At 35.6% G+C, this 14,056-nt stretch overlaps 1 protein-coding gene across 2 annotated transcripts; it reads right to left on the bottom strand.

Annotated features, from left to right (window-relative positions):
• Positions 1-1,018: 1,018 nt before the first annotated feature.
• On the bottom strand, positions 1,019-6,204 carry LOC112027574 (CRM-domain containing factor CFM9, mitochondrial). 2 transcript variants are annotated; one of them, XM_065777999.1, is made up of 4 exons: positions 5,944-6,204; positions 4,860-5,130; positions 3,242-3,643; positions 1,019-2,645 (listed from the first exon to the last, which is right to left on the bottom strand). In XM_065777999.1, the coding sequence occupies exons 1-4, from the start codon at positions 6,015-6,017 to the stop codon at positions 1,368-1,370; spliced, it is 2,025 nt and encodes a 674-aa protein (XP_065634071.1). In that variant the 5' UTR covers positions 6,018-6,204; the 3' UTR covers positions 1,019-1,367. The 2 variants fall into 2 exon arrangements, with proteins under 2 accessions (XP_065634071.1, XP_023915991.2); XM_024060223.2 differs by having other exon boundaries at positions 4,860-5,148; positions 5,944-6,202.
• Positions 6,205-14,056: the final 7,852 nt, after the last annotated feature.

Raw genomic sequence — 14,056 nt, 5'->3', positions numbered from 1 at the left:
TCAAACATAATTTTATGATTATAATATATGCTCATAAGAATAAGACTAGATTTACATACAATATTATATGTTTATATGTATCTATAAAAAAAAATACTTATATAGACTTAGTGTGCATTTGAATATCGCTTATTTTGTTGAAAACTAAAAACTTATTGCTGAAAATACTGTAGAAAAATATTTTTTATTGCTGCAAATTACCATTCACGCGTTTTTATCGCTTGGTTGGTCCATTAACAATGTCACAGACCAACCAAAAAAAAAAAAACAATCTACACAAAAGCAGTCGCAGATGCTACACAAACGCACCTTCAAGATTAGATTGTGTAACTTAGTAAATAAGTTCATAAAATATCAAATTATCATTTATTATTTATTCATAATATAAATAGTCAATTTCGTAGTAAAAATTGTATATAATTTCTTAACAATGTAAGTTTGGTGAATGTGATTTTTATATATTTATAAACGAAATTTATTCTATCTAGTTAACTCAAATAATATAATTTTAACTCTAATTTAGCTATTAGTTATTAGCATAGATTTGTAAAGTAAAAAAAAAAAAAAAAATTGAAGCTATAGTGTTTATTATATATGAAAAAAAGAATTAAATTAATCAAGTATCTTGTGAAAAAAGTTTGAACTTGTTTGACCCCCCCAAAAAAAAAAATGCAATCTAATCTAGTTTAGTTACAAGCTTTTCAAAATAAAATTAGATGAACAGTCCAAAACTTTTAATAGTCACTAAGTCTCAGTTCAATTAGACTCAACTCGTTTCCACTACTCTCCCTAATAACAACAGTGAAGTGAGTTTCATTCTGACATTGAATCAATGTACAGCAAACAAGTAAACAATGCGCATGTCATCTAGCAAAATCCTAGAAAACTGCAGTTATTCTTGCTTTTGAGCTTCCAAATCCTTACTTATATTTCAGGGGGTTAAGGTAGTTTGTCCCTGGGGGAATGAATTATGGAAGAACGTGGGAGTGGTTTTACCTGCTGCTTCTCATTGTAAATGTTAAGTAAAATACATCAATTATTTTCATTTCCCTGGGATGTTTAAGATGAAAATTTTACAAGGGTCCAGCTAGCATGCAGTGCATTTGCTCATAACCACACCAAGTATGCATCTTGCAGCCAATGTGCAAAGGCATGGATGCAAGCCAAATCCATGTTACAAACAATAACTCTAGAGCCACAACTATTTTTTCTTTTACAAAATGCTGCACTTTAGTATTGATTTCTTTAACAAAGAACAGAGTACAAATCGCACCAAAAGAATAAAAATTCACTGCACCATCATATTAATCTGAGTTCTTTTTATCATCAAAACAATCTCCGAGGGACAGTGCTCAGCAATGAGAGATTTAATCACTATCCCAAGCCTCATCCAATTCTTTTCGCGTCCTCGACTTTTTATTATCAACCCCATAATCCTTAGCCTTCATCGGATGATGATCTTCCTCATCACCACTGCTCCTGTAATCATGTCTTCCAGCTGTTGATGCACTTGAGTCGCCCTCAGCATCTGACTCCCACATTGCATTTTCCAAATCGCTAAACATTTCTTCTGATCCAGAATCTTCCTCAGCCATATTTCCACTGAACTTAGCTTCAGTTTTTGTCTCAAAATATGAATCATTATTGGATCTGCCAATCCTATTATGCTTCCACTGCGCAACTCTTGATCCCTTGAATCTAACGTGAGTTTCATCTGAATCATCAGCATCACTCTCCTGTTGATTCACCCCATTCTTCTCATCTCCCATAACGTGATATAAATTGTCTTCCTCATCACTGCTGCTTCTGTAATTATAAGTAGCTGCTCTTGAAGCTTCTGAGTTGGGTTCTTCCTCCACATCTGATTGCCACATTGCATTTTCAGTATCACTCAACGTGTTTACTGAATCAGAATCTTCCTCAGTAGCCTGTTTTCTAAAATTAGCTATAGGATTTCTCTTAGAATTGTCATTATTTTTGGCCCTGAGAATCTTATCCTCCTTCCACCTGTTTGCTCTAGAAGACTTGAACTTTTCATGAACTTCATCAGAATCATCAGCATCACTCTCAAGATCACTAGCAGTCCTCACATCATTAGAATCCCATTCATCATCACCACCGGAAATATCATTGTCTTCACCATCTCTATCATTAGCCCTCTGCTTGTCACGTGCATCTCTCCACCCTCTTGCCTGTTTGACCTCATCATCATCATCATAAGAGTTGCGATCCCTATGTGTTTCAGATCCCCTGAACCTCCCTTCAAAGTCTGCTCTGTTCCAATACCTAATTTTGCTAAGCTCTTCTTTCTCTGCTTCTTCTTCAGCAACCCATTCTTTATCCGCTGCATCCTCTATCTCAGCTATGAATCTGTCTAACTCCTCCTGGTCACTATCATCAGGGGGTTCTGACTCTTCAAAGTTTTTAATAGGTTCCATTACTTGCAGTTTATCCTCCCGGAAGACATAAGGACTTCCTTCCTGCCTGTCAATTGCATTGAAGAATGTAGACGCAACTCTCTGAATGCTGGCCATGGCAACTGGATCCTCAGGATTTACCCCCATTCGCCGGAGCTGCTGTTCTAACTTCTTTATGTTTAGCTTCTGAGATTCAAGAGCTTGTTCAAATCTTGCCTTGAATAATGCCTGCATTTAAAGACAAGCAAGTTATTTTGCAGAACAAACTCGGTCCAGAGACCACCACCCCCCCCCCCCTTCTTTTTTTTACCAACAATAGTAGTACAAAAGATACCATCCCATCCTAATTCAATGTATGATTGGCACTGATGCACTTTACCCAGAAAATTTTTGGCTGGAGGTCATATGCATTACAAAGAGCAAGCTTTTCACAATGTAGAACATGAAAAGCGTCACTCGGTTGGTTTCTTTATTTGTATTCTTCTACTGAATTGGGAGCTTAAGGCAGGTTCATCAAACCAAGGCTGCAGTTGGGGGCTTGATGAAAATGATAATAGTTTTCTAGGGTTCAGTTGTTATTTACATTTTCAAAGTCTCAAAGGTACATGTTTCATGTACCTCGAATGCTACCCCTCCTGCAAACTGAAAAGCAGTGCAAACAGACATTTGCCCTGTAGTCTACCTGGTTTTGCCCCAAAATTACAAATAACGGCATTCTACTTTATTCTACTAGACTCATGCCCAAAAATGAAGGGGGAAAAGATAAGCATGATATGATTTGAAATGAAAAAGATTACAGAATAGAACATGAATATGGTACCCACCTTCCTCTTTGTAAGGGTGTTGATAGGTATCAAAATTTTGGGTTGGCGATAGTTTCTGCCACGAAACATGATGATTGTTTTCACATTATGAATATTTACAACAATACCACCACTCAGTCTTGCAATCATGGTTGCCATTTCTTTTATTTTTTCTTTGGGGAAGTTGTCACAACAAACTTGCACAGTTTCATGAAACTTCCAGTGGAGATGCATATTTTGGACAACTCCACCAAAAACTCCACGAACACCTACAGGTACATAATTTTTATTTCTGAAGCCAATTTTTTTAAATGCCTGAAGCTGTTCAGGAGTCAATAGCTCAGGGTCATGACGAGGGGGTGGCAACTCTGGCAGCTCGTATTTCTTGAGCTTCTGAAGGAGCAATGCCACTTTTTTCTTGGCCTGCATTAGTTAGATAGTGGAGGATTGTCAATCTGATGATTACAATAAGCCAATAAGATGTTATAAGCTGAGAAAATAGGGAAAAATGATTAAAAACTGCAATGATATTACCCTAAAATTGGAAGGTGGCGCAGGACAAAACCAAAACTAATGCAACACTGAAATTAAAGAATAAAAAAAATTAAATAACCTTGGACTCAGCACCAAGAAAAGAAATCAAAACCTAGGAATCAGCACCAAACCATTGAGAAGTGAGAATTTCATTAAAATTGAATGAATTGTGAATTTGCATCCATTGGAGTACAATAGTGTGCTGATGTATGCATATGACTTAACCCTAGTTTAATTGACTTAAGAAAGCCAAATTACTGAATTACAAAAATATCCTTGACTCTAGGAAATTAACTAAAATACTATATAACCAAATTAACTAATAAGACCTAAAATAAAATCCAATTGACCAATAAAAATACAGTTGATTTTCAAAATTAAATAAAATTGTCTTCATGCTTTCTGCATCATTCTCCCCTGATTGGAAGCATCTTAACCTGTGACTTTTAAAATGTTTAAGGATAAGCACTCTTGCATTTAATACTTGCTTCAACTCTTAGATACCTTCAATTGTACTAAGAACAAGAAATTTTCTGTTCCAGCATATCATTAAATTTGTTTGAGATGACAAAACTAAGGGGTGAAATAGCATTGCAAAGGTTACAGCCGTATCTTGATCCTCATAAAACACCAATGTATTGAACCTTTTCAATTCATCAAGTTTTGTCATTTCATGCACCATAAGGGCATGATTTTCAAAAATTAAATAAAACTAAATTGAAATAAAAATGTCTTTGCACTTCCTGCATCAGAAGCCATTCTCCCAAAATGACATTTTCATAGTAATTATAGACAAGCTAAACAGTTGACAACACCTTAATGGCAATGACAACACAACAGTTGATCTACAAGTCCCAAGCATTTGTATCCTTTATTACATATATGCCAATAAAAAATATCTGTCAATACCAACAGATAACTCCCCAGTATCTTATACCCAATGACATTGATTGATAAAAGGGCAATCCAATACACCAAGTAAAACAATTAAGAGAAATCTAGAAGCCAATTGTTGCAATCAAAATTTAGAGAAAGAAAAAAAAAAGGGGATAGACATTGTTACATTCCATATCTCATCATTGATCATAAGGGCTAGATAACATACTCTTTTGAGGTTGTAAACAAGCCTCTCCTCCTCAGTCATTAGCTTCTTCTTTAATTTTTGTGCTCTCCGCTTCTCCCTTAGGGTTTTACCAGACTCTCTTTGCATCCGCTTCTCCACTTTGCTTCGCATGCTTCTCCCTTTCGAAGTTGACATAGACCGGAACCACCCCTTGAAGGGATCCAATGATGCATGTGAAGAAAATAAAAGACTATCTTCACTTGGAATAGTAGGCTGAGTCACATTGCTTGAGATGGGATGTGGCAAAACATCTCTTAAAAACACGAGATTTCTGAATATTAGGTACAATTTATATCAGAATAAATCTTATGCAAAAACCAGAAGTATCAAATTGGACTTGCTCATAAATTGAACAACAAGCTCTTGAGTTCAAATTCATCATTCACCCACCAACTGAGCTTAATCCTCTCATTTAAAACCAGATCATAAAAAATAATAAAAACCCAAGAAACCAAACAGAGTGAAACTAGATTCTCTTTGCTTTCTGAACAAATGTAGGAAAGAAAAGGGGATTGAACCATTGGTTTCTTACATTTTTCATTATCTGAGGCATGAGAAAACCAAAACATATAAGCAAGAAAGCAGAGCTGTCCAAAATTAAACCACATTAAAGCAATACCCTATAGATGAATGAAAGAGAAATTTAAAAAATAAAAATAAATAAATGATTAAATAGAAATTAAATCACATCTCATTATCATTCTATTTGGTTACTGGGCGCTCTAGAGAGAATAAAATAAAAAAATAAAAGACATATCATTTTTGCTACTTCGAATCAGATTGAAGCAAATGGATGAAAACCCAGAAAAATAAGGAGAAAAATAATCTAAATTTGATTGCTTTCTACATAAAAACTATGAAAGATGAGACATTTAAAACTGGATCACAAAAGGGTTTATTATTTGGAACCCGAAACAGCAAAAATCCTCACTATAAGGCTTAGCCTAGAACACCCCAATTGGCACAATGGAGGTGAAAACCATAAAACCCACTTATCCTTTTCATTTCTCGTTTATTTTCCCTAACTTTTTTTAGTCAAACAAACGGGAAGAGAGAGAGAGCATACTTGGAGGGATTGGATTGGAGAAGAGAGAAGAGGGTCTTGACGGAATGCCTCTGAAGAGTCCTCGCAGCAAACATTGGCGTCAATCAATCTATCTATCTCAGTCACCTTGTTTTGTTTTGCTTGCCTTCATTCCATTGTTTCTTCTCTACAAAGTTCAAACACAAAGAAAAATGGCAATGGGGTTTTTCACTGTTCAGGGTTTTAGGTTTGGGTTTTGGGGCAATTTGTGGTTTTCAACAGTATGGGTTTCTTAAGAAAATATTTACCAATCTACGCCTAAGCTCAAAATTATTTGCACAAACAGTCTTATCTATCTGGTTAGTATTTATTTGGGAAAATTCTAATTAACATATTTTGAGGCTTGGACTAATACCAACTGAGTTCAAAACTTTTTCAAAACTAACCAATACAATCCATAAAGTCAATTTAGTCCCTAAAACAATTGAGAAAAAATAACTAACCGTTTAGGGACTAAAAGTTAGCTTTAGGGATCAAATTGGCTAATTTTGAAAAGTTATGAACCTGGTTGGCATTAGCTCAAATCTCGGGTATATTAGTAGAATTTATCCTATCTATTTTGTGGAGAGAAGGGGAAATAAGGGAAATTAAGAGTCTATTTGAGAACATTTTATTTAGCTAAAACTGAAATTTTTTTACTAGAAGTATTGTAGATAAAGTTAAAAGGTAGTTGAAATAATACAATGAGACTCATAAATAGTACCAAAAAGGGTAATGAGACCCATAAATAGTAGCAAAAATAAGCTAAATAGTAAAAAAATTTAGCTTTTTAAGCTAATGCCAAACTCAACCTAAGAGTTTAGGAATAATTTATTTTGCTAAAACTAAAAATTTTGTGCTAAAATTATTGTAGATAAAGCTAAAATCTAGTTGAAATGGTACAGTGGGACTCATAAATAGTACCAAAAAGTATAATGAGACCCATAAATAGTAACAAAAATAAACTAAATAGTGAAAAAAGTTGCATTTTTCAGCCAATGACAAACTCAGCCTAAATTAGGGTCTTTATATATATATATATATATTAAGAGGGAGTTTGCATCCGCTTGTGATGATTGCCCTTTATCATCATACCAAAATACCAATTGATTTTTGGTGTAGGTAGATATAAAATCTAAAATCTCTTATTCGACGACAAGAGACTTTACTAGTTTAGCTAATTAGAACTCACAATTAGGGTCCTAAAGGAGTCAAATATAGTCAAATATTAAGAATTTAAAGATGAGTTTATTTAATTTTATTTTGAATATGAGTCAAGTTCTAGACTAGGTTATATATTCAAGGTTACTTCATTCTTTTGTCGAATAAGTTTGTGTAAGTGGTGTTATTAATAAAATAAAAGAATTTTAGTTGTGTCATATGCAAATAAGTTGCATTTTGAACTTAGTAGTGCCGTTTTAAAACCTATTATCATCACTTTTTGAGGTAATCTAAAAGATGTTACTAAATTTTTATGCTTACTTACTATTTATAGATATTAAAGCTCTGTAAAACATCAAGTGGTTAGTTGTTTTATTTGGATTTAACGTTTTTTTTGCTATGATTTGGAATCCTCGTCACATAAATATGTGTGGATACTAACATTACCATTTGAAATATTAGAGAGTTTCATTTGATTGGTCATGTTTATCTATAACTTATTAAAATAAAATTAAAGTAATACAAATAATATTAGCCCTACAAAATTTCATCAAAATAGAGTTTTGAAAACAATTTTTTGTCCACCATATAAAGTAAGTTGCTCGGGTGTGAATATATTAACCATTGAGTCTGTAGTAGGATGAATTCTATAGGATAAATAAATAAATATATATATATATATATTACCGTTTGAAATATTAGAGAGTTTCATTTGATTGGTCATGTTTATCTATAACTTACTAAAATAAAATTAAAGTAATACAAGTAATATTAGCCCTACAAAATTTCATCAAGATAGAGTTTTGAAAACAATTTTTTGTCCACCATATAAAGTAAGTTGCTTGGGTGTGAATATATTAACCATTTAGTCTGTAGTAGAGCTTGTATGATATGATCCAAAATGATATGTAATTTGAACATAATCATTAGTGTTACTTTGAGTATTATGGAACATATTTTTCCTTCTAAAATATAATGTTTTGTTATGAGCTGTGTTTAACAACGAAACATGAGAGTCTATCACTTGGCCTTATCATGGGGTCTTTTAGTGTCACAGGCATACGTATGTCCTGAGATTTGAATAAAATGATCATACATTTCTTTGTGGTGAAAAAAAAATGCAAACAAATGGATATTGGTTAATAATTTAATCTACAATCTTCATATGAAATAAGACTTTTATTTTTTTAAATCATACATATAGGGAAGCAATTTTTCGTACAACTATAAAATACCTTCAAAACTTACTACAAAATCATATATCCATATCTATGTATGTTTAATAATTGGATTTTGAAACTATGATAACTCTTAAACTACATTGAAAACTGAGTAAACCAAAACACAAACAACATAATATAATAACATCAGAAAAAACTAAATAGAAGAGCAAAACACAATATTTCAGATTGACTTTCAAACTCAAAATAAACTGCATAATGCAACTCTAATATGGAGCAATAAATTTATACTAATTAACTGAAAATCAACAATTTTTTTAAACAGTTCATTTTGTGTATTGCAAATTCATTTATTATTTCAACAATTTCTATTATATATACTGTTGGAGCATTTTTAATATTAAATAAATAAAATGAATAAATGTAATAACATAAATGAAAAGATATGAGAGTAAATATGGGAGATGAGGAGTTAGTGAAAATGTTTAATCCCACATTGAAAAGGAGAGAGACTTTTTTATTCTTTTTAATTGTGGTGATTAATGGGCTAAAATGTATTGACTCAGATATTAGGCTAGATACGTGCGCAAGGGGGAGGTGAAGAGTGGAGGTATCTTGTAACACCCACTACAGAGGATCCATGGTAATTGCTCTGAAGAGTGGCGGTAGTTGGGATTGTACTGTTCAGAGGTCTCTTCCACATTAATACGGCAAGAAAAGTCACTGCAGTGCATTTAATGCGGTGTTAGCAGCTTTTTCTTTAGATATTTCTCTGTTCTCTTCGGACTATGTTTCTCGATCATTTCCAAGTATATCTCCCCCACCTGGGGTCTTTCTCAATCGTCTATTTCTCTTCGAACAAACTTTTAGTTTTCAAATAGGGCCTTAGGCCCAATACATAAATTTGGGCTTTTATCCCCACAATAGCCCCTCAAAATTTTAATTTTTCCCTCGCATTCGAGGAGAAAAAATAGGATTTTGATTTGTTACAAAAAACAAAAGATAAAAATGCAAAGAATACCTGAGTTTGCACGTGCGTGAGCATAGATCTAGGCTCTTCATCATTGCCGCTGTTGTTTCGGTATTTACGAAGTGGTATTAATTGCTCCAGGCGGCATTTTGTCTCTTGCATCCAACGGTGGATCATCGATCCTATGGATGATGTTTTTCCTCAAAATTTGGGCGGGATAACTCCCACCCACTTTCTGGCCCCTATATAAAGCCTCAAAGAAGACTCTCTCTCTTTTACTTTGCGATTTCTTACTCTCCAGCAAACCTAAACGTTCAAGCTCATCAACTTTTTCAAATCATCCATCTCATTTTTGCAAAAATTCACGCAAATCCTTCCAAGGATTTAAGGATCACTCCCCAACCCTGTTTGTGTAAGTTTTAATCTCCTCGAACCCTTCATTTTCCTCTCGGCCAACGTTCTTGGCCCTCAAATTCTCATTTCTCAGTTACTAATCTGTGTCTCTCTCTATTTAACCAAAAATGGGTAAATTTCAGTACCTGGTAGATAGTCCTGCCTTAATAGAGGCATTTAAGGAAACATATGGCATACCACAGGGAGTAAACCTGAGGTATTGTCCCCCAGAAAAGATATTATTTGACCGAAGAGAGGGAGAAGTCGTAATCCCTATGATAGCATTCATAGAATGAGGAATGTCTCTCCCTATGGGCCTGGTTACTAAAAATTATCTTCGTAACCATAGGCTTTCTCCTTATCAATGCGCACCTAATATGTTTAGGATCTTAGAGGCAATTGACGCTTTGAATCGTCATTTAGGACTGGGGCTCACCTGGCTTAACGTAGTACATATGTACGAATGTCATAGCCAAAAGGGAGCGGGATATTATCTTAAATCCCGATCCAACATCGTTAAGCTCATTTCCCGCCTACCTAAGTCTAATAAGGGGATGAAAGACGACTATCTAATCGTCTCGGGCGCATGGCATGACGGTCTTCATTGCCCTAACCCAACCAGGAGAGCCAGGTGGAATAACCCAAATTTAGGTTTCCTAACAATAGACTTAGGCTACTTATCGCTTAACATTATTTTTCTTTTCTCCATATTAGCATCTTTGAGTTTCTGATTATTGTTAATTTCGTTGTGATGTTAACAGATAAAAGGCAAGTTGCTCTTCGGCCCAGCCTGACTAATACTGACGCACTCAACTATCTACTGAGATCAGAGATTTTCGTAAGTGAAGACGGACAACTTTGGGCTGCCCATCTTATTCTCGGTTACACACCAAAATCGAGTGATTTTTAGCTGGTCGGCAACGCTATAACGCAAGGAGACTATCGGATTAACCGAATAGACGTCTCTCGGCGTAATTTTCTAGCACCGTTCGATCTTGCCCCCATGCCACATCTAAATCCGCAGGTGGTACCATTACTCATCCAGCCGGTTCAGTAGGTTCCCCTCGAACCAGTAGTAGTTGGTGAAAGGGTTGCTTCCTCAACTTCTTCACTTGAGGAGCAGATTGATAAGTTCAAATTTGAAGAAGAGGCTTCAGGAGGGGTTCCAGTCATTCAAGTTTCGGACGCTGAGGAGGAAATTGATAAGCAATCTAGTGTTCGCAAACCAGTTTTGATTACTACCCTTCCAGATGATTCTTCGGAAGAAGAGGGGGACATGGCAAGCCTAAGGGATTTAATGAAGGCCAGGAAAAAGATGCCTGAGGCCAAAGGGACTGGTACGTCTCAACCATCAGCCTTCCTCCACCACCTCCTCAGGTACCTTCAGATCTCGGCCTACAGCCATTGCCAGATCTGAAGAAGAAAAGGCCCCTCACAGATACTGAAGAAAGGGAGGTGGCACCTCCAAAAGGAACCAAGCAACAGAAGGTGGTCAAGGACCAACGGCGTAAAAGGGGTTCATCTACTGATAGTAGAGATGACCCTTTTGTTACTGAGGTGCGCCAAGGACCACGCACTTGGTCCCCTAAGTTGGAACTGGACGGTGCTCCCATCTCCTGGGATACCTCCCTCAGAAATTATCACGGAAGGAGGGCAGGTTTAGTTACTGAAACCCTAGAGCAGCCATTTCTCCTTCCGAAGGACATGGAGTCTTATAGGCGCTTCAACCAATATGAACTCTCCTTATCCCTTAAAAGGGATTTAGCCATGGTAAGTGAATTAATCCACTTCTTCAATTAAGATACTGATCTTTTTTATTCATTCCTTTTTCTTTGCTTTATACTGAAATTTTTCATTCTACTAGGTAGATTATCCAGCAGGTTTATGTGGCCAAAAAGTGGAATAAAAGGACTTATAATGAAGCCCAGGCTGAGGCCCACACTCGGTCTGAGGTTGAAAAGTCTCTGGGTAATCTGAGGGAAGATTATTCTCGGCTGTCCGAGCAACTGAAAGAAATAACCAGCCAAAGGAATAATCTTGATGCTAGCCTGAAGACCGCTGAAAAGCAGGCCAAAGACCAACGCAAGCAGTTGCTCATGACTGAGATCAATCTAGAGACAAAGAGAGAATTGGTCAAAGGTTTTCGTGCTGAGCTGCAGAATGCCAAGGAAGCTGCCCAATTGGCCGAGAATAGTGCTTGGTTGGCCAAGGAGGCAGTCGAGGCTGAAAGGCAGGCAGCCTATACGCTCAGGGTGGAGGAGACCCAAGTCAGACTTACTGAGGAGTTCGCGAAGGTCTGTAGAGAATACTGTGATATGACTTGGGACAAAGCCCTCGACGCTACTGGGGTCCCTCCAGAGTCTGACTTAAGGTAGTCTGAGAGTATTTATTATCACCCTGACATTTGCGAACTCTCAGAGCCCTTGGAGTAGCCTTCAGTCGACCAGACCCCTCCTGCTCCTATTGAAGCTACCAAAGAGTCTGGTCAGGGTGATGGTATGGGTAAGCAATCTAAGGGTGTTCAGGAAAAAAGTAAAGATTTGAAGAAGAAGTGAACTCCTCCTGAAGTTAAAGATCAAGCCCTAGACACTGTTGTTGCTCGGCCTAGCCAGACAGCTGACCCTTTGGCTCCTCAGACGAAGACTTAGATGTCTAAGAATTTTTATTTCGTACTTGTATTAGCTTTTTAAAAAAAAAAAAAAAAGCAAGGGATTGCAATGTACTTTCTTTTTAATCAATCAAAATTGTTCTTTTATTTTTTGTCTTCGTTGTATATGTTATGAAATTTATTATTATTGCAAATGGTTGACTTGTAGTTAATATAACATAGGCAGACTTAACAATGGTATCATATTAATGATGCAGAAAATTTACTCAAATACTAGAAGAACCAGGTTGTATAAGAATTATTAACAAACAATAAAGGCACTGAATGATATGAAGGTTTCACAGGTTTTTTCGAATATTTGCGAAGAATACTATTGAACACTAACTTTTCCTTGAGTGCGTGGCCGAGGAAGTTTATCATAAGCAAAAATTTATTCAAATACTTAAGTTTAAATACTTAGGAAAATTGTAAGGGAGTGTTAACTAGTCCAAATCATCCGGTCCGAGAGCTTTAGGCATGACTGGATTTAAGTTTAAACACTTAGGAGAATAACAAGGGGGTGTTAACTAACCCAAATCATCTAGTCCGAAGACTTTAGGCATGATTGGATTTAAGTTTAAACACTTAGGAGAAGTACAAAGGGGGTGTTAACTAACTCAAATCATCTAGTCTGAGGACTTCAAGCATGATTGGATTTAAGTTTAAACACTTAAAAGAATTGTAACGGAGTGTTAACTAACCCAAATCATCTGATTCAAGGACTTCAGGCCTGATTGGATTTAAGTTTAAACACTTAAGAGAATTGTAACGAAGTGTTAACTAACCCAAATCATTTGGTCCGAGGACTTCAGGCATGATTGAATTTAAGTTTAAGCACTTAAGAGAATTGTAACGGAGTGTTAACTAACCCAAATCATCTAGTCTGAGGACTTCAAGCATGATTGGATTTAAGTTTAAACACTTAAAAGAATTGTAACGGAGTGTTAACTAACCCAAATCATCTGATTCGAGGACTTCAGGCATGATTGAATTTAAGTTTAAGCACTTAAGAGAATTGTAACGGAGTGTTAACTAACCCAAACCATTTGGTCCGAGGACTTCAGGCATGATTGCATTTAAGTTTAAACACTTAATAGAATTGTAAAAGAGTGTTAACTAACCCAAATCATCTGATTCGAGGACTTCAGGCCTGATTGGATTTAAGTTTAAACACTTAAGAGAATTGTAACGAAGTGTTAACTAACCCAAATCATTTGGTCCGAGGACTTCGGGCATGATTGGATTTAAGTTTAGACACTTATCCAAAAACCTTATATAATAAATTGGCATATTGATCAAAGAAAAGATTCGATTAATAATAGTACCTTTTAAGGTTGTTTACATTCGAGGTCTTCAGGCCTAATTGGATTTAAGTTTAAACACTTAAGAGAATTGTAACGAAGTGTTAACTAACCCAAATCATTTGGTCCGAGGACTTCGGGCATGATTGGATTTAAGTTTAAACACTTATCCAAAAACCTTATATAATAAATTGGCATATTGATCAAAGAAAAGATTCGATTAATAATAGTACCTTTTAAGGTTGTTTACATTCGAGGTCTTCAGGCCTAATTGGATTTAAGTTTAAACACTTAAGAGAATTGTAACGAAGTGTTAACTAACCCAAATCATTTGGTCCGAGGACTTCGGGCATGATTGGATTTAAGTTTAAACACTTATCCAAAAACCTTATATAATAAATTGGCATATTGATCAAAGAAAAGATTCGATTAATAATAGTACCTTTTAAGGTTGTTTACATTC

The sequence above is a fragment of the Quercus suber genome, unplaced genomic scaffold (assembly GCF_002906115.3).
Source record: "Quercus suber isolate HL8 unplaced genomic scaffold, Cork oak 2.0 scaffold_10, whole genome shotgun sequence".
Taxonomy (NCBI): Eukaryota; Viridiplantae; Streptophyta; class Magnoliopsida; order Fagales; family Fagaceae; genus Quercus; species Quercus suber.
Note: the sequence above shows the minus strand (reverse complement) of the source record. Positions and strands in the feature narration are given on the sequence as shown.